The following is a 24,693-nucleotide window of genomic DNA, read 5'->3' on the forward strand; positions in this document are numbered from 1 at the left end:
TAAGAACCAAGTTCTAAAATATTGTTTACAACCAATAAATAAACTTTGTAAAATGTGAGAAACCATTTTATATTAATAAAGTTCATAATTTTTAAAATAAAAATCAAAAACTTTATTTTAATGTTTAAAAACTATATAACTGATAGTAATATATCTGATTTATAATTTACTTACTAGTAATTAATCGTGATTTAGGAAAATCTCCGATTATGTAAACATAATAAGAGGATGATGTATATAAACTTATTTACAAGTGTAGAAGTACATAAGAAATCGATAGGTGTTATGTCTTGGGCATGATATGATACTCCAGTTTTTACGACCAATTTTAATCCCATCAAAAAAAAAGAAAAACCTCGACTCCTTTGGTCACATCTCATTTGTTTCCTCTCTATTCACCACCGGCAACCACCACCACCACCACCACCATCACCACCGTACAATCACCTTCACTACCACCATTCATCTCTCTCCTATTTCAGGTATTAAACCCTAATTTCTTGATTTCTAGGTTTAATTCCACTTTTTTATTATTTTTATATAATTGTTGTGTTATATATCGTAATTTGATGATAAATCTGGGAGGAAAATTGAGACTTTGTAACGCGTAATTGATGAATTTGTTGTTGTTGATAGTATAGGAATGATTGAAGATGGCAAAACGGAGGCGAAACCGGTCAAGAGAAGTACGACCAAGAGGATGAAGCTGAAGCGCGATGTCTTCTTCAAGAAGGAAGAACCTGAGAAAGAGAAAGCTCAAGTAGTTGTTGATAATGCCGCCGCCACCGCCGCCGCCGCGAAAGACGAGGTTGAAGAAGGTGAGTTAGGCACATTGAAATCGCCTAAAAAGGAAGTAGTTGAGAATGGTGAAGTGACGCGAGATATCGAAAAAGGTGAGATTGTTTGTGATAAAGCCGAGTTTTATACAGAGAAATGGCGAGAAAGACAGGAATTTAGGAGGGAGTATAAGTGGAGAGGGGTGAAAGATGAAGTAGTTGAGAAAGGAGAGTTTATTCCTGAAAGATGGCAGCAGTATAAAGGAGACGGGTTTAAGGAAGAATACGGCGGATACTCGAAAAATAGGGAGAGGGAGAGGGAACGGAGGAGATATGACCGTGATTGGGCACCTCCTCCTCCTCCTATCAAATATTCAGCTGAGGATTATTCTCCTGGAAATCGGAATTCGAAAAGTGTTGCCAATTGGGAATTTAATCAGGAAAGGAATTACTCGAAGATGAACTCGAAACTTATGGATGATTTAGGTAGTTGTTACAATAAGCATGACTACAGTCAAGGGAAAACACACTTTTCTAATAATAATGGTAATAATAATAGTAATATTAATAGTAATAATCGGCTTAAACGACAGGGGACTGATTCAGACAGTAGTGATCGTAAGGTGTATGATGATGCTACTGATTTTGGCAGCTTTAAAAGTAGAAGGCTTTCTGGAGAGGGTCATTACTCGCGTCATTCAGCTGATAAGTCATTTAGGAATCCTAATTCTGTACGACCTGTTGCTGGTGCTGCACCCTGTGATAATAATAAGTTGTCTTCGCGACATTATGATTCTTCGTCTTCTAGAGGAGGTTATGATAGGTACAGGCGTAGTCCTAGTTATTCTGAAAAGTCTCCTCCTTCACGTGAAAGAGGGCGGTATCATGATCATAGAGAACGGACTCCTGTTAGACATGAGCGGTCCCCAGGCTATCGTGGTCACCGTCATGATAGTAGACCAAGTCCTAGTTATTCAGAGAGGTCTCCACATGGCCGTGGTAGGGTTTATGATCGTAGGGAGAGGTCTCCAAGTTACTTGGAATGGTCCCCACATGACCGTGGTAAAGTATATGATCGTAGGGAGAGGTCTCCAAGTTATTTGGAACGGTCCCCACAGGAGCGGAGCAGGTCCAGTAATAATCATAGTAGGCAGAGTGGCAGAAAAGGTGAGCAGAATGACAAGGCACAAGATGTTAAGCTTAGTGAGAGGAACTTCAATGATAAAGATTTCACATGCTCAATTAAAGACTCGCGAAGTGAGAAGAATCTTCAGAATGGAAAAGTTGAGTTGTCTCTTGACTTGAATGCAGCAGCACACGAGTCTCAAAGTCCTTGTGTAGATGGTAGCAGGGAGGAGGAGGATGTGCCTCACTTGGCCAATGGAGTGGCGGAAGAATTGCTTTCAATGGAAGAAGATATGGATATATGTGATACTCCACCCCATGTCCCGTCACTACTGAATTTGAACCCAAACCCGGGGAAATGGCATTACATTGATCACTACGGGGAGGAACGGGGACCATCAAGGTTAGGCGACTTGAAAGTGCTTGTGGAAGAAGGTTTGCTTATGTCAGATCACCTGATTAAGCATTCAGATAGTGATAGGTGGGTGACAGTTGAAAATGCAGCTTCGCCTATTGTATCTGCTAACTTCAGTACCGTCGTTCAGCAGGTTAGCCTGCCTGTGGCCCCAGGTAATGTGCATGTTGATTTTGGTGATGCAGAGGCTGAGAATGAGGTATGTATGGAGGAGGGTTCAGTTGCTCTGGGCAAAGAGGATCTTAATATTGATGAAAGAGTTGGTGCTCTTTTGGAAGGCGTAACTGTTATTCCTGGAAAGGAACTTGAGGTTCTTGGAGGTAAATTCTCTTTCCGTCTCTCCCTCAATTACCCCTTTTTTTTCCCGAATTCTGAGATTATCCCCTTAGTCTATGTTGCTTGGACTCTTCAATATTACCTCACGTACCCATGTCGGACACTGGACACTCGGACACCTGGACACTTCATTTTAGACCAAAAACATGAATTTTTATAATAAAATAGATGAATCCGACCCTTGGACACGTACCCGTGTCGGATACTTGAGACCGAGTCCGAGCAATATAGCCCTTAGTTTTTCAGAATCATAAGGTGCCCCTAGACTTGTGTTTGTGTAATTTTAGTCGATTCCTCATCCGAAATATGTTGTCTTCAATTTACTCATTGTTTACTAGGCGTAATTAATAGACAACTTTTTATGACAGAATTTGAGCCTTAAAACCCGAATTTTGATACTTTGGTTATTTATGGAACTAATCATTTTATCCAGGGGTCTATTAAAAGTCAAGGGTATATGTTAGAATTCGGATAAACATAGGGGTGAACTGTAGAAAATCCTATTTAGTTTTATCTTGTATTTTTGCACTTCTTTTTATATTTTATTTATTTTCTGGTTTCAAGTCTGGTAGTTGTGCTGGTAGTATTTTTGTTGTTGTTGTTGTTGTTAGTCATTTGTGTTATTTTCTTTAAACAATAGTGTGCCTGACTTCTGCATGATGAACACTGCAGAAGTCTTTCAAATGACATTTGATCAGTCAGAGTGGGACAAATTTGGTAGCATACAAGGTACTTTTAGCTTCTTGTGATATTTAGCTACTTATAGTCGTGTTTATTGCTACTGCTTTTTCCCTTTGTTTTGTCTCTTACTCTCACACATTCATCTTATTTTATTGTATTTCATTATGTTGTTTTTGCTTCCTATTGCTAACACCCTTGGATAACTCAAGAAAGGGTTTAAAATGCAATACTGTGCGATATTTGCCTTTCTACTGCGGATTCTGTCTGTATACTACTTGTTATTAAAATACGATGGGTAATGTTATAGGTAATTGAATAATTAATCATTATAGTTCCTGAGTTGTGCATGCACTTTTGATCAAACTGTGTCACAGTATCATTACCACATATCTTGTTGCAAATTTGACTCAATTTCTATTTTTTCCAAGAAACAAACTGTTCTGTGAATAGACTGCTGCATATTTTATCAACTGGAAATGAACTATAGTAAGTACTCTTCTCAAGTGTTCATTTCTAAGTGAGAGTTGCTTAGGTGGAAGAGATTTTTGCCATTCCTTGGTTAATACAGAAGACTTGCAAAATAAGTTATATTTTTTTCCGCATCACCTGTGTGTTTTAAGAGAGATTCTGGTTAGCTTGAGTAAGTAGTAGAATAGAGCTAATCTTTCCTTGTCTAGTGATCACTTCCCATGAATGTAAAATTTTCTTGGAAAGGGGACTTTTGGCTCTTTTGGGTTTCTAAATCTTGCTAAATGTTTTGACAATGCAAAAGTTGTGTGCGGGAAGTGCCATTATAATGACAAGAGTGGCAAATTCACTTGTAGGCCTTTCGCTTGGTCTGTGTCTTTTCCACAACCGACATCTCCTGAAGTTGCATAGTTTCATGCGATGATGGGAATTGGCAGTTTACGTGGACTTTATTATTGGGAGGAGCTAGATGGTTCTTTTCTAGTTTTCCCGATTTTTTAAATTCCACTTTGTAATATTTTCTGTTGATTGTATGGTGCTGGTTCAAGCAGGTATCGTTTCTGGTTGTCCTTGTAGCAAGGATCCCTCTGAGGTGAATCAAGATGAGGATATACAAAGGTATCCAGTGGTTGCTGTGAATGACTCTGCAGAATCAACGTCAACTGCTAGCTTCGATAAGGAATATGGTTATTTCTCTACTGAATTTAATGAATGGTTTTCTGGACGGTGGACTTGCAAAGGTGGGGACTGGCAAAGGAATGATGATGCTGCTCAGGATAAACTGTTTAGAAGGAAATATGTTCTTAATGATGGCTACCCTCTTTGCCAGATGTCGAAATCTGGATATGAGGATCCTCGATGGCAAAGACAAGATGACTTATATTACCCATGTCAAAGCACGAAGCTTGAACTTCCTGCTTGGGCTATTTGCTGGTCTGAAGAGAGGAACGATAGCAGCGCAGTCAACAAGGCAGGTCAAATAAAACCTCTTGTAAGGGGAGTCAAAGGAACTATGTTACCTGTCATTCGAATCAATGCATGTGTTCTGCAGGATCATGGTTCAATTGTATCGGATTCACGTTCAAAACAAAGAGGGAAAGACAAATACACTTCTAGGGGTAAGCATTACCCTTTATCAAGTGATGTGAAAAGATTATCTGAGGACGATGCTCTTCTTTCCAAATGCTTCAAGGACGAAAATGCTGTAGTCAATAAACCACAAGATCGGGTTTGTACGGTGGACGATTTGCAGTTGCATTTAGGTGACTGGTTCTACCTGGATGGTGCTGGGCTTGAATGTGGACCATTTTTATGCTCAGAACTCAATAATTTAGTTGACGATGGTTGTTTAAAAATGCAAAGCAGTGTGGTCCGCAAAATCGACAATGTTTGGGCTCCAGTTACTTCTGTGATTAAGGCCTCTGAAGGTGTCAAACTTGTTAAAGACACTATCAACCTTGATGGTGAACCTTTCGATGGACCTTCAGTTGTGTATGATGGAAGCTGCTCCAGTTCATCTTTCCATAATGTGCATCCACAATTCATTGGCTACACACTCGGGAAGCTTCATGAACTGGTCATGAAATCCTATAAAAGTCGTGAATTCGCCGCTGCTATAAACGAGTTCCTGGATCCATGGATAAGTTCTAGACAGCCAAAGAAGGAGATGGAAAAGCATAAACTGTTGAGCAAAGGGTTTCTATTGAAGCCAGTCATGGGTATGTCCCCAAAATGTTCATCTCTCCTAATCTGTGTTATCTGTCTGATGTTACTCCTATTCTTTTTGTTTGGAAGCTGAAATTATATACTTTACGGTTATTACGACTAAGCTAACATCAGTTTCTGGAATATTTTGATGATTTCATCAGAAAGTCGTCAGAGCATGTTTAGAGAGGACTTGTCAACATCCTACTTTACCCATTTGGCTTTAATGACATAACTGGCTCTAATTTTCAACATTTCAGGATCTATGTATAATGGTCATATTACTTCTGATTTAGTATTGAGGGACCACATATTTTCCTCAAATTTTCAAGTTTTTTCGTTTGTAGCTGTTGCTTATGTCCGAGTGTCTGCATTGTTTAGAAATCTTCTTGTATGTGTCCGACCTCATTGGATCCTTGCGATTTACTCCCTCCTATTCTTAATAACCCTCCCTATTCATGGAGGGCACGGGAATTAAGGGAGAGGAGTATTATATGGTAAAATATTGTAGTGGGGTAGGAGATTGGAGAGAGGGAAAGTATTGTGTGATTAAAATAAGTATTGTTGTGAGATAAGGTGATTAAAATAAGTATTGTTGTGGGGTAAAGTGATTAAAATAAGATAAAGTATGAGTTTTGTGGGGTATTGTTGTGGGGTTGGGTGATTAAAATAAGTATAAAAGTTTGCCAAATAAGGAAATAGGGAGAGTATTGTGAATAGACGAAAAAGGAAATAGGGAGAGTTATGTAGAATAGGAGGGAGTATTCTATATGCCCCCCCCCTCCCCTTATTGTTGTGGGGTAAAGTGATTAAAATAAGATAAAGTATGAGTTTTGTGGGGTATTGTTGTGGGGTTGGGTGATTAAAATAAGTATAAAAGTTTGCCAAATAAGGAAATAGGGAGAGTATTGTGAATAGACGAAAAAGGAAATAGGGAGAGTTATGTAGAATAGGAGGGAGTATTCTATGTGCCCCCCCCCCCCCCCCCACACACACACACACACACACACACACACACACACACATTGGATCCCTGCCCTTTACATACCTCAGAAAGCTCATTTTTTTTCCCTAAAATAATGCAAAAGGATTTATTGTCTTGTTGTTGTTGTTGTTGTTGTTGTTGTTGTTGTTGTTGTTGTTGTTGTTGTATACTGATAGTTTTAAAGATGACAATTTAGTTTGGCATACCATATCTCATTGTTTTTGTCTCTAATTAGTTTTCGGAATGGTTATGAGATCTTCCAGTTTTTGGGTTTGTCAGCTCTGATGTTGTGAAATTCCTGAATTATCTTGCTCCTTTTGCTTCTAATGGCTACTACTTATTTACTAGTATTCTACCCAGCTTTTTCGGGTGATATTTTAATATTGTAAAGCTAGTTATTTGTGTCATGATATTGAAGTTAGGCGTATTGTCCAATATTTATCACATTTTTTCATTATATAATATATTAAAATAAAAGTTAACTGTATATTCGAGAGAAGCTTCCAAACGAATAAATGTCCAGACTCTCAAGATATATTCTTAGTTTGGATTATTGTCATTAAATAACCCTTATACAAATTAGCATTTGGAGAAGTATATTTATTCTTTTTTCTTGTAACTTCCCTTCTCTTAGGAGTAAAACATACCATTGAAAAAGTTGGCATCTTTTGTAAACAACATTTTGGACTATGCTTTCAATATACTGGTGTTATATTTTAATTTTTGCTTTCCTTGATTATGGGCCTATAATACAGAAAATGAATGCTCTACACTTCACGAGGATGATGTACATGGTAGAAAGAGATGTCGGACTTTAACTGGCGGAGTTGACGAAGAGTATGAAATCAGTGAAGTGTTACCTACTTGTTGCTACAGTGATGTCTCTTTTGACGATTTATGTAGCAATGTTGCTTTCTGCAAAGAAGGAGATGGACATTCTGAAACGGCAGTTGGGAGCTGGGGTCTACTGGATGGTCATATCTTATCACGGATTTTCCATTTTCTTAGATCTGATGTTAAGTCCCTCGTATTTGCTGCTTCAACTTGCAAGCATTGGAGAGATTCAGTAGGATTTTACAAAAACATGAGCATCCGGGTTGACTTATCAACTGTTGGTGCAAACTGCTCTGATTCTACAGTTGAGAGCATTATGGTGAGATTTTGTACTCCCTCTATCCCATTTTTTATTGACCTCATTTGACTTTAGTGGTCAGACAATGTCAACATGACCATTTTTTCCTTACAATACACAATTGTCGCAAGTTTTTAAAAATGATTACATGAAAATAGATATATTGATAAACCAACATGGCAACATGGCAAAATTTGCACTATATTGTTTCTTTTGTTTGGGAAAATAATGGTTAAAGTTGAAATCGATTAACTATTGGAATCAAATCAAATGGAGACAGTAAATTTGGTATGAAGGTAGTACATCTTATTTGATAGTCGTGTTTGCAGTTTTGTCTCCTTTCTTTCTGCTTATGCTTTTACTTCCATTGTTGGTGCTGTGCAGAGGGGTTACAGTAAGGAAATGATCAAGGCTTTGGTTTTAGACGGGTGTATTAACATAAGCTCTTTGGTGCTTGAGGAGATTCTTCAGTCTTTTACTTGTATTTCCTCTGTTGAAATTAAAGGTTGCAACCAATTTGAGGAGTTAATAATCAGATTTCCCAATGTAACCTGGGTGAAAGAGCGAAGGACTACTGATGAGTCATATTTCAGGACAAGGAGTCTGAAACAAATTTCTGAACAAGCATCTTCAGTTATGAAATCAAGTCATGAAAGTTACGTGGATGAGTCCAGTGGGCTGAAAGATTATTTTGAGAGGGTCGAGAAAAGAGGTGCAAATAACCAATCATTCAGACAAATAACATATAAACGTACAAAAATAGGTGATACCAGGAAGTCTGCATTAGTACAAGCCCGTGAAGCTCGTATGAGACATTTGGCGATGAAGAAGGCTGGATGTGGGTACCGGAAAATGGAGGAATTTTTAGTTCTCAGTTTGAAGGAGATTACAAAGGAAAACGCTTCTAACTATTTAGTACGAAAGGTAGTTTTTACAAGCGGACGTTATATGCTGATATACCTTCGGTTGGTTTTATGTTTGACATCTATTGTTTGGTTATAGGTTGCCGAAATTGAAAACAGAGTTAAGATTGGATACTATTCCCGGCGTGGCATGAGAGCTGCTAAACAGGATGTCTTAAAAATGTACAAAGAGGCAGTAAAGTAAGCTCTCACTTTATTTCTTTCTGTTTTATTTGGTCTATTCCCCCTTTAGTTTTAGTTTCTTTAAATTTTGTTCTCCTTCGAAGGCTAATGCTTACTAACGTAGTGGACAAATTTGTAATGTTATCTTGAATGGACTCAACTATGAGTTGAAACTTAATTTTGCTGTGAACACATACCATTTTTTTTTTGTCAAACACATAGTTTGCAGGCTTTCCCTTACTGATAAGTTTGATAACTACATAATATGTCACTGAGTTTCTGACCACTAAATTTCAACGCTTAGGTAGAAGTGTAGAACATAGGATTGGTAGCAGTTATAGAGATGTGCTCTGCTGGCTATTTTTGGTATATGTGGATGGATTGTAATTTCCATGCATTTTCAGGGTTTAGGCAGTGTTCTTCTCCGAGGAAGAGTTTTTTTTTTCTTCCTAGCTTCTTTCTGGCTACAGGTGCTTTTAAGCTGTGTTACTCCGATCTCCGACACGGTGTCGTGTCCGACACGTGTCGGAATGTCGGACACGGCTATTTTGGCTGAATTTTCCTATTTTATGGTCTAAATTGAAGTGTCGAAGTGTTGTTTCTGTCGGACACGGCAGTTAAGTAAAGTGTCGGAGTAACATAGCTTTTAAGGCAGGCTGGAAGGGTATCCTAATTATGTTTATGAAACGTAATCAGGCATCTTTGTAGTGCTTGCATATGAGGACCTCTTCTCTTCTTTAGCTTCACCATTGATTTGATAGTAACCTATCTTCTATTGAAAAAAATTATGATTACATATGTTGGATTGTTGGGGTTTATTTTTCAAGGAGGGGGAGATAAAGCAAGCAATACAGTGATGACTAATTTAATATCCTTGAGGTGTTTAGCTTACACAAAATTCAATACACATGATTCTGTACTGATATGCTCATGCTGTGCTGTAATTGAATCTAGTAGGGAGAGGTGAACAGGGGTACCGGGTAGGGTTTGTGTAGAAGAGCAGCTCTTCCCTCACCTTCTGACATCTAGATAGGGTATTACAATTTCGCTATTCATTGAAAGCAAATTTCATGCTACTTTACCAGATTTAGGGTATGGAATTTCTAAAGGGTCTCTGAGTTATCAGTTGTTCCTAGATTGCTATTGTTGTTTGTGAAGTATATATGGTACGCCAAAGCCTGTTCTTTTGGCAAAAAATAATTTATGGAAAGTTGACACCGTTGCATATGCACGTCTCCAGTCTGAAGACATAAATTTAACTAACTTCACATTTTTGGACTACCCCTTAAGATTTTCCCCTACTCTTTCTTGCCTTCCATTTCCACCCTAATGGTTGGTGCGTTCGAGCAACCCCCTCTATCCCACCCCTCACCACCATAAAACTTCCTGACCCTCACAGCCATTCTTGGCCTGTAAAACTCTGTCAGCAGCTCCACCTCCATATAGCCCCTCTGTTAGAGTTAAAAGACGGTGTGAGGCGCTTTGAGGGAAGAAGTGCCCATGGCAATGGGTGATATTGCTTTTTCAAACAACTGACTACTTTCAAAGCAATTTTTTGGCAATAATACCCATTTTTAAATTTATGAATAATGTGGGTAAGAAAAGAGCGTGATGAAATCACTTAAAATAAAATTATATGGAAATTACATATAATGCTCTTTGTTATCTGTGCCTTATCTTCAAGGCACATTACATGCTCATTTGAGGCGCTTTGGTTATGACTCATTCAGTGTTGGGCCTCAGCATGCTTCATCCGTTCTTTTTCAATTTGAATAGGGCAGCAAAGGTGGAAGGGGAGTTGGAAGAATGATCTAGGTGAGGATGGGAATGGGTAGGATGGTGAGTGTAGGCAGTTGTAATTGTGGTCGTGAATGGTGAGGGAAATTAATATAAACAAGTAATTAATGTGAAAATATGACAATTAAAATCTTACCGTGGCTTCATATAACTATTTCAATCTTAATCATGTCAACTTCTTATCCAATTTTCTTTTGCAAAGACAAACCGTAGGAGTATCACGAGTAGCTCTAAATCCTTAAGTGTGAAATTAGGAATATGCAGTCCAATACATTAGGGGTATTTTAGAACATATTTGTGCCATCCTCTTAGATTTCCATTTCTAATGAAAAATAATTACCATTCATTTGGCCTTGGAGTATAATGGAATAAAGCATGATGTTCTGTTAATTTGTGTATTTCTTAAAGTACGTGTATTTCTTAATTTGTGTAAAAATAGTGGTTGGTACAATGTTCAACGGCATTTTCATTATGGATAAGCCAGAAACAGTCTTTATGTGTTTGGACACAAGGGTAATGTTCTGTTATTACCTTACCTTTGTACGGAGTTTCTATATTAAAGCAACACATTGTAAAAAGATAAGGTGTGCCTTGTTTAGTCATGAGGTTACGTTGTTTTTGTATTTTTTGTATGTGTTGTACATCTTGCCAGTGTATCTTTTTTGTACTCTAAAGAACCATGACCTTGCAGGAAAAAAAATCGAGCTGATGGGAGTGATATGAACCATGTGTTTCCATTACTCACTAAACTTTTGGCGTACTTTAACGAGAGCTGTGACACAGCTATGGACGAAGATGATGTGATGAGGAAACCAAGAGATGGGACCAGTGGATATTCTGGAAACAAGAAGCACGGTAAAATAGTATCAGAAAGAAAATCCCTAAGCCGAATGAATAATACATTCTCTCATAATGGTGGTAGTGATTATGTGGAATGCTTGTCTGAGAGAGAGATTGGATATAAGTTTCCAAGAATGAATAAGAAAGTCGACTCAGATAGTGAGTCATCTGATGAATATGAGTTGTCTTCTGATGAATTCGGAAGTGATAGTAGAAGTAGAAGTAGAAGTGTCTCCGACACTGCAAGTGATTCAGATGTCCAGTCAGAAAGCAATAATACATTTGAGTCACAAGAAAGATACTACTTGGAAAATGAGGCTTTTGATTTTATTCCCGATGATCGTGAATGGGGTGCTCGGATGACCAAGGCCAGTCTTGTGCCTCCTGTGACTCGAAAATATGAAGTAATTGACCAGTACGTCATTGTAGCTGATGAAGTGGAAGTGCAACGTAAGATGCAAGTTTCATTGCCTGATGATTATGAGGATAAAGTTAGAGCTCAGAAAAATGGGTCTGAGGTGGATATGGATATTCCTGAAGTCAAAGAATATAAACCTAGGAAAAAGCTTGGGGAACAGGTCATAGAACAAGAAGTGTATGGTATTGATCCCTATACATATAATCTTCTTCTTGACTCGATGTCGACAGATGTTGATTGGCCTCTTGTGGAAAAGCATAAATTTATCGAAGACGTGGTCCTGAGGGAACTAAATAGACAAGTTAGACATTACACAGGCAGTGAAAGCACACCTATGACATACCATCTTAAACCTGTCATTGAGGAAATTTTGAAAACAGCTACGGCAGAACATAATACTAGAAATGTGAAGTTATGCAAGTCTCTTCTTCAGGCCATGCATAGTCGTGCAGATAACTATGTTAGTTACCGGAAGGTACTTTCGTTTGTCCTTCTATGGTATGCTTATACGTTAGATGCTTCCTTTCTCCTACTTATGTTGTCCTGATTTGATTTGGTTGTCAACCGATGTTACTTTCGTCATTAAATTATCCAAGTATATCATAAGGTATTGTAAAGTTTGTCTCATTTGAATTAATGAACCTAATTAGTAATTTTCAAATTGTCATTTATAAAAAGTTGTAATATACAATGTAAATTATGTATATTATGTGATTACACTGAGAGTCGACGTCTGTTGACCATCAAAGTCAAATAGAGAAGATAAAAATGGGATAGGGATGCTATTTGGCAAAAAAATTGCAAAATGGTTACATTTCTAATATGCTTTTTATGTTGATTAGGGGCTTGGTGTTGTTTGTGACAAAGAAGGTGGTTTCACAGATGATGACTTTGTTGTTGAATTCCTTGGAGAGGTATGTCTTTCCCTTTTAACCATATGGGCCTCTGTCCTTGTGGCGAAGAAGTTTCTAACTGGTGTCTGCTTGTATTGCAGCAACTTTTTATTGCTTTGACCTTGCACAAAAGTGCAGTACCTGTAGAACAATTAGATGATCGCATATTAAATGTATATGGGGGTTAAATGGTCATTGTAGTTATCCAGCCTGGCTTGTTATGTGGTTCTAAGCCATCTCTAATAATATTCGCATGAGCTGTAGGAAATGTTGATTTTTCATAGGTTTTTTGTTGTCTGTAGTGGCATTTTTGTCTTTTAGCTTATATATTTGTCTCACCTTCTTAGAACTTGTCTGCTTGCACTTTTTATTTTTTAATTGTGATCGTGCTCATATCTTGGGTTGCCAATGTAGTAAATTCAGTTAAATGCCATTTTTCATTGTTTGAACTTGAATTTCATTTATGCTCTCTGGGTTATTTGTAGGTATATCCTGCGTGGAAATGGTTTGAGAAGCAAGATGGAATTCGATCTTTGCAAAAGAGTAGTAAAGATGTTCCGGAATTTTACAACATATATCTAGAGAGGCCGAAGGTGTTTCTTCGCTCAAAAAAATAAATTACTGATAACTCCACACCTGTTACCTACTTCAATGCACTTTTGATTAACTGTAGTGTCGCTTGACAGGGTGATGCTGATGGATATGATATACTTGTTGTCGATGCAATGCACAAAGCAAATTATGCTAGCCGCATTTGTCACTCATGTCGGCCCAATTGTGAAGCAAAGTTAGTATTCTTTTCTATCGTGGATTTTTGGTCCTTCCTTTATTCTTCAAAATGATTATGATAAAGCTTTCGGCCACCTTGCTGATTGAATACTTTTTCCTTGTAAACTGTAGTAAATCCTGAGCTGTTGTATCTGTGGTACAGTGTTGTATGTTCACAATATGATAGTCAATGTGTGAAAAACGTATGTTCTGTGGTCATGATTCCTCAGGCTCTATGTACTGTTTGTTACATAAGACCAAATCACCTACCCACCTTTGTGGTCTGTCACAAGAATTGTTGCAGTCTATTTTTTAAAATTACCTCTAAGTTTATTACATTTTATATCTATTATATTGAATGCTTTAATAATTCCAAATAAGTTAGTTAACTAAATAACTAGGGTGATGGTGCCATTTAGGAAACCGATTGTTAAAATATTTATCAGATCTCCTTTGGTCATAATCCTAATATATTAGTCTTCACTGCTGAAACGAATTAGGCATATGAGTATATGACATTAAATGAGGATTAATTTGCTTAATACATCAACATGGTTTGAGATTTACGGGGCCAATTTGGAAATATAAGCTAAAAACTGTGCGAGATGTTATGTTGGTCTTACACACAGCATGTCAGTAAGAGGTATTCTTAATTGGTGTTCGTATTTTAGAATATTATGGCTTCAAAGCAATAGATTGAGTTATGCTACCTAGTTTTGGCCGTTTCTCGCGTTCCTTAGAATATTCAAGCAAACATCTAAGTAGTTTTTTATGTAGCTTTTTGTGTGACTTAAGTTTCTAAACTATTTTGAGTTTTTTTAATATATTATATCGTATTCCTTTTTTTAGAAGGTTGAATATTTTTGTGAAAATTATATCAACGTAAAACGTAATTCTAAGTGACATGTTGTATGGCATCCGTGTCGTAATATTGTGCTCAGATGCTAGTGATATAAGTATTTTTCAACTTGATTAGCCTTTTAACATGTACGATCTGTTGCTAAGATAGGCCTCTAACATTCTTGATGTTCACTTGTTTGTTTTTGGTGCATTAGTTATCGCTTGTAAATTTTATTCTCCGTTTTTTTGGTTCATTTATAACTTTGTATATTGCGTTTTGTGGTGGAGATTCCAGGGTCCTTGATAAGTATAATTGATTGCACTTCTCTATATGTAAGCCTATGTGCTTAGAAGTCAATGCTATTAGTTTATTTTAAGACGTGTTATGTGTGACTTCTGGGGAAGTTTTCCTTCCTATGGCATGCACAATTAACCTAAAGTCTGCTACAAAAGACTTATATATCTTCCATTTCATCGAGTAAGCCATTTGAGTTTTTTTGGTGAGGCGAAAATGTCAAATGTGCCTAATTGAGTGGAATGTTTGAAAAAGTCAAATGTGGTTACTTCCTAGTAATGTTTTCCTCTTATGACCTGCGGACATCAGTCTCTATTACTTCTATATGATCTTTCTTCATGCTTTTGTTATGACAACCATAATTGACTCTGGTTTTTCTGCATTTTTCTGATAATGAATTGCAGAGTTACTGCAGTAGGTGGTCAGTATCAGATTGGAATCTATTCTGTACGCCCAATAGCATTTGGTGAAGAAGTCACTTTTGACTATAATTCAGTCACAGAGGTATGTACACACATCGCTTTCTTATTCACAATATCTCACTTTATTTACGGAAGGTCAGTCACTTGTATGAGCTGATTTGATTGTACTGTTATTCCAGAGCAAGGAAGAATATGAAGCTTCTGTTTGTTTGTGTGGAAGTCAAGTTTGCCGAGGAAGCTATCTAAATTTAACTGGAGAAGGGGCCTATGATAAGGTAAAATGGGTTCCTAAAATTTTTGTCAATCTCAGTGACTAATATGTGATTTGTTTTTGTTCTTCTTCATCCAATCTATACTCTCCGAGTTCGAGTTTCTTGGTTAATTGATGCCAACATTAACCTTAATTTTTTCAAATATACGTAGCCAAGCAATGTTAATCTATTAAGTTTGATTTATCAGAAGCTATGATGCTCGGACTGTTTATTAACCATGCTGTACCCGTGTCAATATGAGTTGACCCGGGTGCGGACACGGAATAAGGCCATAAGGGTCATATTCATTTTGCTGTTAACAAGCTAGGCAGTTTACATGGTGTATGGACTGAAAGCAGTCGAAGAGAAAAAATTTGGTAGTTTGGAAGTCATTGATGAAGGTGAAGGAAAGCAAGAACGGTGTTCGGAGCAAGGCTGTGTGTTTATTCATGGAATATAGGGATAGATTATTTCTTCTTACTTTGCTTTTAACAGAGGCAAACGTTATTGTCTGTGGGTTTTATGGGGAAGTGGAAAATCAATTTCTTCTCTCCTTTTCCGTTGACATGACTGTTGAGGTGCTAAGGTGTGGGCTAGTAGCCTATTGGGCGTTAGGATTTTGATTTGGAATTTATTTTCCCTATATTTTTTTTAACTATGTGTCAGTTTTCTTTTTCCTTTCTTTTTTCTCGTAATTTCATCAGAGAACGAACTTTATTCGTCTCTCTCTTTTTTTAATAGATTCATGGAAGTACAAAGTCTCTACCAATAAGGAAACAAGATAAAAAAAAACGCCGAGTCCCACTTTAGATTTTGGATCCTTCAAAAATCTGTCCCTTAGACCCAAGTCCTTGATTTTGAAATTTAAAGGATCCAACGCTTCGATCCTTGTACCTGAGTCCGACATGATATATCAGAAGTAATTTTTTCATATTATCATTTCTGTAAAGTTGAAGATATTGTGTATTGTGAGAAAATATATATCTAAGTTGATGTTCAAATGAGGGAATACTACTAGCTTGTGCAATTTTGTTTTTCAGTCTGCTTAATATTTCATCTTGTTTGTAGACCCCATTTTGCAGACTCCTCTAATTAAACATCCATTTTCTGTTGAAGTTGGATTGATCATCAGTTTCTGGTTTTTTATCATTAGGTTCTGAAGGAGTGGCATGGTCTTTTGGATAAGCAGCGTTTGTTACTTGAAGCGTGTGAGCTAAATTGGGTTTCCGAAGAGGACTACATTGATTTGAGTAGGGCTGGTTTAGGACGTTGCCTGCTGGGTGGTTTGCCTGATTGGCTGGTTGCATATTCTGCACGCCTGGTACATATTCCCGGCTGTCTTAATCTTACAGCAGTTAAACCTGTTAATGTGCTGTCTGTTTGTACTAGACCAAATTTTATATATACTTTCTCTTCGACAAATCTTACTTTGTGGTTGTCAATTCTTGCTGTAGGTCCGATTCATAAACTTTGAACGAACAAAACTTCCCGAGAAAATCCTGAAACATAATTTGGAGGAGAAGAAGAAATATAATCTTGAAATATCTGCTGAGATGGAGAGGAGTGATGCTGAATTACAGGTTGATTCAGTTTGCACGACATCTAAGTGTTATATTTGAAAATCAGACTGTTCAAGTTGTTTCTGAAGATTGAAGAATTGTGCTTAATTACTTGTTCTGGTTTCTATTGGACAGGCAGAAGGAGTGTACAGCCAGCGGCTTCAAAATTTGGCTCTCACACTCGACAAGGTATTTCTCGGATATCCTTCGTATGCTACTTTTAAACACCCTATGATTTCTTATATGTACAGTGGTAGGGTGATACCTGGTACACACCGATATAGCTTTTACAACCAGATAAATGGTAGATTAGAGATAAGAACATTTAATTTGCTGAATGTGAAGGCTATTTCCTCTCTATCCCTAATATTTATTACTCCCTCCAAATTTTAATGCTCTTCCCATTTCATTAAAATACTACTCACATATATTTGGAGGGAGTACTAGCTCCATCCTATATTTCTTGCGCTCATTTACTTTGATGGTCAACCAATCTCATTTTGACCTTTTAGCATTTTCAAATATAGAGTTACAGTGTAAATTTGTCGTGTTCGATATAAAATGCTCATGGAGTATTATATTGTTGTGCTTACTCAAGGCCATCAATGGTACTTGCAGGTGCGGTATGTCCTAAGATGTGTTTTTGGAGATGCAAAAAAAGCTCCACCTCCATTGCAGAAGCTCAGTCCTGAAGAAATGGTATCTGTCTTGTGGAATGGTGAAGGTTCTCTTGTTGATGAACTTCTTCAATCTATGGCTTCAAATGTTGATAATCGAGTGGTACAAGATCTTAAACTGAAGATACGTGCTCATGACCCATCCAGTTCAGCCAATGTCGAGAAAGAACTTCGGAAATCATTGTTGTGGTAAATGTTAATTCGACTGTTTATAGCTCTGCATCTTATTCTTTCTTTCATTTATTTATAATTGCTTTCTGCAATTAAGGTTGAGAGACGAGGTCCGAAATCTAACTAGTTCAGTGAAGTGTCGACATGATGCTGCTGCTGATTTGATACACGTATATGCTTACACCAAGTCTTTCCTTAAAGTAAAGGTGAGGTTTCTTTGTCAATAAATATTCCTTCCATAAGATGGGCTCACTATGTTTTCTTTAGTTGTTCAATTCAATTCACTACATTTCATTTTGAGTAATATTCACAGCAAAACAACAAAAATACCCTCTCAAAATACGTGGACTCCATTGTCCAGTAACTTACTATTAGTCACGTTCTCCATCTAACTTGAATTTTCCGCCCTTCACACTTATTTTATTTGACTTTATATAGAACTTGCGCCATTTGGAAATATAGTAAATCCAAATGAAGGAAGAGATTACTGCATTTGCAAACCTTGTCTTGAGTTTCTGGCTTAGACTGCAAAGACTAATTATCTTTTTTCTTGTGTAGGAATACAAGTCTGTCACTTCCCCTCCAGTTTACATTAGCCCTCTTGATCTTGGACCCAAGTGTCCGACTAAGTTGTCAGGAGTCGCTGAATACTGCAAAACTTATGGAGAAAACTATTGTTTAGGGCAGCTTATTTACTGGCATCACCAAACTAAAGCTGACCCAGATCGTGAGCTTGCAAGAAACAGTAGGGGTTGCTTGGTATTACCCGATTTTGGTTCCTTTTATACCAAGCATCAAAAGCCACAACGCCAAAAGCTTGCTTATGGTCCCAATGCTGTTCGATATATGCTTGCAAGAATGGTGAGTTTTCTTATCCTATAGTATACCTGCTTAAGAAAAATGTGTATTATTCTGATTCCGTGCATTCTCCTTTGTTTAAAAGAGAAATAGGTAGAAGATGATCAAGGCCAATTAGTGAATATCATTTGATTCTTGGTGGCCGTTTTGTCCTTTTTTGGTGCTGTAGTTTCTGTTGCAGCACCTTGGCCGTTGAACCCAAATAAATCTACTGGTCAAAAAAGTACTCCTATAATTCAATGCCTATGCAATAATTCTTCTTGTGATTTTGTACTTTGTTTGGGAGAAATGTTTTGGCGCAACAGTAACACCAATTGGCTATTTTTACCCTTAAAATAGAAAGGGTAAATAAAATTAGGATTATGGAAATCTGAAAATTAGAATAATATTTTATGTTTGGTGGTTCTCATTCCTGTCTTTACATCACCCAAACTATACCACTTCAGCGGTCCAATATTTTTGGTTGTCCATCTTGTGACCTCTTGCAATCCTCATATTCTGGGACCTCGTCTTAGGGAGGGCGTTTAAACTAGTATAGGATTTTATTTCTATGAGACTTCCTTATACAATGTCGTTCTCCAATTCAACAGGAAAAGAGGCCCCAAAGACGATGGCCTACGGATAGGATATGGTCGTTCAAGCGTGTTCCTAAAGTATTCGGCAGTCCAATGCTAGACGCTGTCCTAAATAACTCTCCACTAGAGCGGGAAATGGTAGTTTGGTTGAAGAACAGACCTGCCATGTTCCAAGGTAATTGGGATCGGTGAAATTGACTACTAGTTGACGTTAGCATATTCATTTCTCCCCTCTTTTTTCAAACAGTCGATTATTAGTTATTAGTTCAGAGCCGCCTCTCCATTTCGCAACCTTTGTTTTGCTGAAGCCTGAAGGCGGCATCATCCTCATTCTTGTGTACAGTCTCTGTTTCCTGTGTATTATTGTAATTTAATTTCTCAATAGGCTATAGCATTTTTTTTTTCTTTTTACCTTTTTTCTTGTAGCTATTAGAGGAAACGTAGTCGCAAAATACTGCTAGATGATAGAAAAATGTATCAGTGGAAGGTATAAAAGCAGCTAATGTTAGTGTCATTTCTGTGTTCTTACTTCTTACGGTTTAAGTTCCGGTTGTTTCTGTGCTCTTACTGTTAATTTGTCATTTGCCCTGGATGTAATCGCCGAGGCTTTGATTATTGCATCATTCCCTCGACCTGTCACCTTAATGTTGTATGATAAACTGAATCTCAAAAGGTATTTTTCTTGTAATGGCGTAACCAGTCTTTCTCAAGGCGATGAAAATCTGCAGATATTATAGATTTGTAGTACCTAGATTGGTAGTGCTGGATTGTGAGTTTTATGCTCGGAATATCGAAAGAGTAATGTTATCCAGTGGCCTGATTGATTTGAAATTTTCTCTAATATATATGTCTATGAAAGTATATGTTCACAAATATTTCTGGATGTTGATGGAGGTTGGGATTTTTTTCCGGGACCAATTTGCGGTGGTTGTTGAGTAAAAAAAACGTGCTTTGAAGAGCACCTTTATGTTTTAATTTGTGCATTCATTTGGTACTTTGTGTTATAAAGATGCTTCCAGAAAATGGGCATGGTACAATCGATCGCCAGACAACCACCACACGCACACGCCCCTCCCACTAATCATACGAAAGATAACTCCCAATTTCGACCACCAACGTAGCCTCCCTTTAAAAAAATTATTTTCAAAATATAAACATACCGTCACAACTTGACCTATATACTAATTGGATGTTTGGATTTCACATATGCTAATTTGTGACCACTGAACTTGGCTAATAAAATGTAATGTCCCAAAAAAAAAAAGATACAATTATAATTGAATTTTTAGAAAACATAAGTTCATACATTATATTACAAATAAGATACATTATTCTCACTATATGTTACATCCGTCTCAATCATTTGTTTATCTTTATTGAAACGGAGCAAGTATAATACTGTATCTCTATTGGCAAAAAAAAAAGAGTGGACTAACTATATGGAATAGTTCCTTATGATGAAGAAGAAGCAAGTGAAGAAGTGTTCCTTGTTTGTGAACTTTGGCCGGAGGATGACTCGGTGAAGAACAAAACCTGCTCCTCATCATTTTCATTAAAAACCTGGAGAGACTTCGGAATAGGAGGCATATTCACATCCAAAACACCCTCAAGTATTTGAACCACTTGACCCATTGACGGGCGATTATATTCATCATCCTGAATACACCAACAAGCGAGTTTACATATCTTCATTACCTCAGTAGCATCAGCGTTGTTTTCCAGTCTAGAGTCTAATATTGTCATGATATCTCCGTCTTGAGTTATTTTGCTCGTAGCCCAAGTTGGGAAAAACTTGATTGTTCCATCCCCTGATTGTTGGATGTTCCTATTCCCTGATAACAGTTCAAACAGCACCATTCCGTAACTAAAAACATCTGCTTTGGCTGTTATCGCTACCCCTGACAGCCATTCTGGGGCAAGGTACCCTCTTGTTCCTCTCATAGTGGTAAGGACTCTGCTAAAATCTCGTCCAACAAGTTTTGCCAATCCAAAGTCAGCTACTCTAGGGCAGAATTCAGCATCCAGAAGTATGTTTTCTGGTTTGATATCACAGTGAATAATGCAATCTCGGCATTTCTCATGTAGATATGCTAATCCCCTTGCCGTGCCAAGGGCAATTTGGTATCTTTGCGGCCAGTCCAATGTTGTATTGTTTTTGTCAGGAAAAAGATGATAGTCCAAAGACCCATTTTCCATATGATCATAAACCAGTAGCTTTTTAGTCCCTTCTGAGCAAAACCCACGAAGTCGAACAAGATTAACATGCTGAACTGTCCCAATTGTACTAACCTCAGTCCGGAATTGTTTCTCGCCTTGGCTAAAACTTTCCAACTTTTTCACAGCAATTACAGATGAATCAGGCAATGTTCCCTTAAACACAGACCCAAATCCACCTCCTCCTAGTTTCTCTGAGAAATTCTTTGTGGCATTTTGTATTTCCTTATACCCAAACGCTATCAGTGAACCTTCAACCGGAGTTTTAGACTCAGAATATTTTGCTTTTTGCCTACGACGTCGAGCTAACAGCAGTCCCAAAATGACCAATATCAGGGCAATAAATCCTGCAGCAATGCCGACAATCAATTTTGTTTTACTCTTGCTTGGAAATTCCGAGGCAGCCAGCTTAAGATAAAGTATTTTCCCGTTAGGATCACCCTCAGAAAGCTGCTGAAAGTTCAATAGTTCGCCAAACCAAACAGAACAGTCACTATTATCATATGTATAAGCATTACAGCTGCAATTATTCAAACAAGCTAATTCACATTCTTGCAGGCTCGAGGCCGCAACAGTTTTTGCATTTTCAGGCAATTTAATTCCTTCATAAACAAAGAATCTGTCTTTAGCTTTTCCGGAGTTTGAATTTTCACATCCCAATGGGGTACTCCTGTTGCATCCCCCTGAGTATTCACTCAAACCCCAATCAGTATTCGACACAGGCTCAAACCCTTTTAAACAGCTACAAAATGGCAACGAATTTTGAGTACAACTTCCAAAACCCCCACAATAAGCATACACTTGACATTGTTGCTTAGGTTCAGACCAAAATTGATTCCAATCTTGGGAATTCTCGAGCCATGTCATTGTCTTAATCACACCAGAAGAATCCATAACAAACCTTGAAATAATCGTAGGGTCGTAAAGATTGAAACTAAAGTAGGTCTCATTCTCATTATCAGTGAAGTTGAAGCTGTACAGGAAGTTCAGCCTCATCTCAGGGACTAAACTGAAAATCTGTTGTTTGGGATTCCATGATCCGCTACTCCAATACTGTATTGTTTCGTTCCACATGATAATATATGATTTTAACTCGTGATTTATCTCAAGCGTAAAAAGACCGGGAGACGGATCATCCAAATTTTTCCAAGAAGAAAGATGCTGGCTTTTATTAGTCTTTTTGTTATACTCAATCTTACCACCAGGAAGCCAAGTATCAGTAAGATTTTCAAAACTCTGCCAAAGCGGTTCACTAATACTCGTATTAGGTCCGTCTGTAAGAACCAGATTTCCTGAATCGAGTAAAACTGCCTGTACTGATTTCCGGTTTGTCAAATTCAAATCTGTCGACCAAATGGGGGGTGATTTTATAACCATGTTTGTAAGAACCAAGTTCCCATCTAACAATTTAAACTCATAACTATGTTTATCTAAGACGGGGTTAACTCGGTTTGCTACCCAAACTACAGTTGGTACAGAAACTTTCTTGTACCAAATACCAATATACCAGTTGGAAGATTTACCAGGTTGGAAGAATCCAAGCTCAAAGTTTCCTTCTGCTGATATTATTGTTTCGTCTCCGGAGATCGAGTTGTTTACTGTAATCCTGTCCAAACCAGATGAAAAGGGAATTATGAATGAGATAATTAATGTAAGATGATAAAGCTTGAAACATAAACCATACAAGTTTTCCATGGCATAGAATACCAAAGGAAAAATGTTTTGTTTTTTCAGGTAATTAAGAATAACAAACAAACATAAGTATAATAAAAGTTGAAATAGACGGATAAGTGACCGTCTTAAATGAGAATTTATGAACGAACAATGGTTTACTAGAAGACTAGGAAGAATAAAAGTCAAAATAGACGACTACAAACAATTAGCCCATTGTGAACGGCAACCAAATAAATGTTGACTTGTAGACCTCATGAGCCCACCACCACTGATTGATTGTGGTGCTAATCTATCAACAGAGTTAACAGTACATTCAGGAACCTGGACTATTCAATGAGGGGTAATTGAGCATCACAAAATCTCATTGAAGACGGGCGATATAGTGTTCAGAAAAAGTGGATCGATGGATACCATTTTCTCTCACAAAATACCCATCGGATATGAGAGGTGAGAGGAATTTGTGCAGGAAGAAAAGACTATTCAATTTGATTGAGCATTGAGGACCTTAGGGTTCACAATCGGGTCACTTAGGTCGGTTATTTACGTCGGGTCATCATCAAGTGACTCGTGGCGTTGGGTCATGGCTGCGTCCGGATATCAACTTACTCCCTCCTCCCGGTTATTTGTTGTCCTATTCCATTTTTGGGTATTCCCGTTAATTGTTGTCCTTTCTATTTTAAGAATGAACCTGATGAACAATTTCACCATTCACACACAATCTGGTCCACTTGTCATTTAGTAATTGACCATTTGACTTTGACCCCTTTTCTTTCTTTATCTTTGTGCTAAAACCAAAGGACAACAATTGACCGGGACGGACGGAGTGTATTTTATCTTATATACGAGCCAAAAATAAATATAGGATTCGCTTGGGAGGAAGATAATTATTACCGAAATAATAGAGCTTAAATAAACTAAAAGACGGAGGAAAGTGATAGAGGTTGGAGATGAAAATTGGGGGAAGTTAGTATAATAGTCCCTCACTCCCTCCTCTTTCCACCCTCCACAACCACCATCAATCTCCTCTCATTTCTTCTAGTTTTTGCCTCCATTACTCGAGTAATAATTACCCTCATCCCAAACGAGTCCTTATAGAGCTATAGGTGCATTTATTTTAGTTTTAAGTGAAAACCAGTAAGTGGATTATACATCTGATGTATTACCACCAATTAATAGTTTCTGAGCATTATAATAATTTTTTTGAGCTTTGTTTTAAAAAATTTGAGTTTTAATATAGATTTTTTGAGTTTATTTACTTAAACATTAAACTCTAAAAAATTGTAATAATACTCAAAAACATTACATATAAGTTCAGTAAAATTTGAATTTTGACGGAAAAAAATTAAAATCTAACTTATAAATTTTAATAAGCTCAAAAAAAACATACATATACTCAAAAACAAATAAAGTTTGTGGAAATAAGCTCAAAAAATATAGATATATGCTCAAAAACAAAAAAGTTACCTCCGATATATGTTCCTTTTTCTCATCAGTTCATGTCAGTTCGGCCGAGAGACAGTTGTTATGGGTTGTTAGGTTTGTGTTTGGGTTGAGTGAGCTGAACAAATCAAAAAATGGTGTTTTTAACTTTTTGGTTTTAACTGTTGATCAAATCAATTGGTCTCGACTAGGGGTGCTAACGAGCCGAGCCGAGCCCGAGCTTGGCCTTGCTCGGCTTGTGCTCAAGAACTAAAACTCGATCTCGAGCCGATCTCGAGCTTACCCGAGCTTGTA

At 37.4% G+C, this 24,693-nt stretch overlaps 2 protein-coding genes across 3 annotated transcripts; one reads left to right on the top strand and one right to left on the bottom strand.

The window, feature by feature from the left end:
- The first annotated feature begins 265 nt into the window (after positions 1 to 265).
- Positions 266 to 19,585, top strand: LOC141637970 (histone-lysine N-methyltransferase ATXR3). Of its 2 annotated transcripts, none has more exons than XM_074447405.1 (20): positions 266 to 482; positions 637 to 2,636; positions 3,325 to 3,381; positions 4,353 to 5,519; positions 7,246 to 7,643; positions 8,007 to 8,546; positions 8,625 to 8,725; positions 11,196 to 12,237; positions 12,605 to 12,676; positions 13,141 to 13,248; positions 13,342 to 13,442; positions 14,963 to 15,062; positions 15,160 to 15,255; positions 16,385 to 16,552; positions 16,686 to 16,811; positions 16,926 to 16,979; positions 17,409 to 17,656; positions 17,736 to 17,844; positions 18,197 to 18,499; positions 19,087 to 19,585. In XM_074447405.1, the coding sequence occupies exons 2-20, from the start codon at positions 644 to 646 to the stop codon at positions 19,261 to 19,263; spliced, it is 6,960 nt and encodes a 2,319-aa protein (XP_074303506.1). In that variant the 5' UTR covers positions 266 to 482; positions 637 to 643; the 3' UTR covers positions 19,264 to 19,585. The 2 variants fall into 2 exon arrangements, with proteins under 2 accessions (XP_074303506.1, XP_074303505.1); XM_074447404.1 differs by having other exon boundaries at positions 272 to 482; positions 642 to 2,636.
- A 730-nt stretch (positions 19,586 to 20,315) lies between these two features.
- LOC141637974 (G-type lectin S-receptor-like serine/threonine-protein kinase At2g19130) lies at positions 20,316 to 23,251 on the bottom strand. The gene has a single exon (XM_074447409.1). It carries the CDS (start codon positions 22,978 to 22,980, stop codon positions 20,524 to 20,526), a length of 2,457 nt encoding a protein of 818 aa, XP_074303510.1. The 5' UTR covers positions 22,981 to 23,251; the 3' UTR covers positions 20,316 to 20,523.
- Positions 23,252 to 24,693: the final 1,442 nt, after the last annotated feature.

Source organism: Silene latifolia, unplaced genomic scaffold, assembly GCF_048544455.1.
Source record: "Silene latifolia isolate original U9 population unplaced genomic scaffold, ASM4854445v1 scaffold_159, whole genome shotgun sequence".
NCBI lineage: Eukaryota > Viridiplantae > Streptophyta > Magnoliopsida > Caryophyllales > Caryophyllaceae > Silene > Silene latifolia.

Excerpts from the sequence above, each read along its gene's own strand:
- LOC141637970 (XM_074447404.1), top strand. The coding sequence starts at position 302 with ATGATACTCCAGTTTTTACGACCAATTTTAATCCCATCAAAAAAAAAG. Across the intron at positions 13,249-13,341 it reads TATATCTAGAGAGGCCGAAG|GGTGATGCTGATGGATATGA; the intron begins GTGTTTCTTCGC and ends GTCGCTTGACAG. Across the intron at positions 13,443-14,962 it reads CGGCCCAATTGTGAAGCAAA|AGTTACTGCAGTAGGTGGTC; the intron begins GTTAGTATTCTT and ends AATGAATTGCAG.
- LOC141637974 (XM_074447409.1), bottom strand. The coding sequence starts at position 22,980 with ATGGAAAACTTGTATGGTTTATGTTTCAAGCTTTATCATCTTACATTA.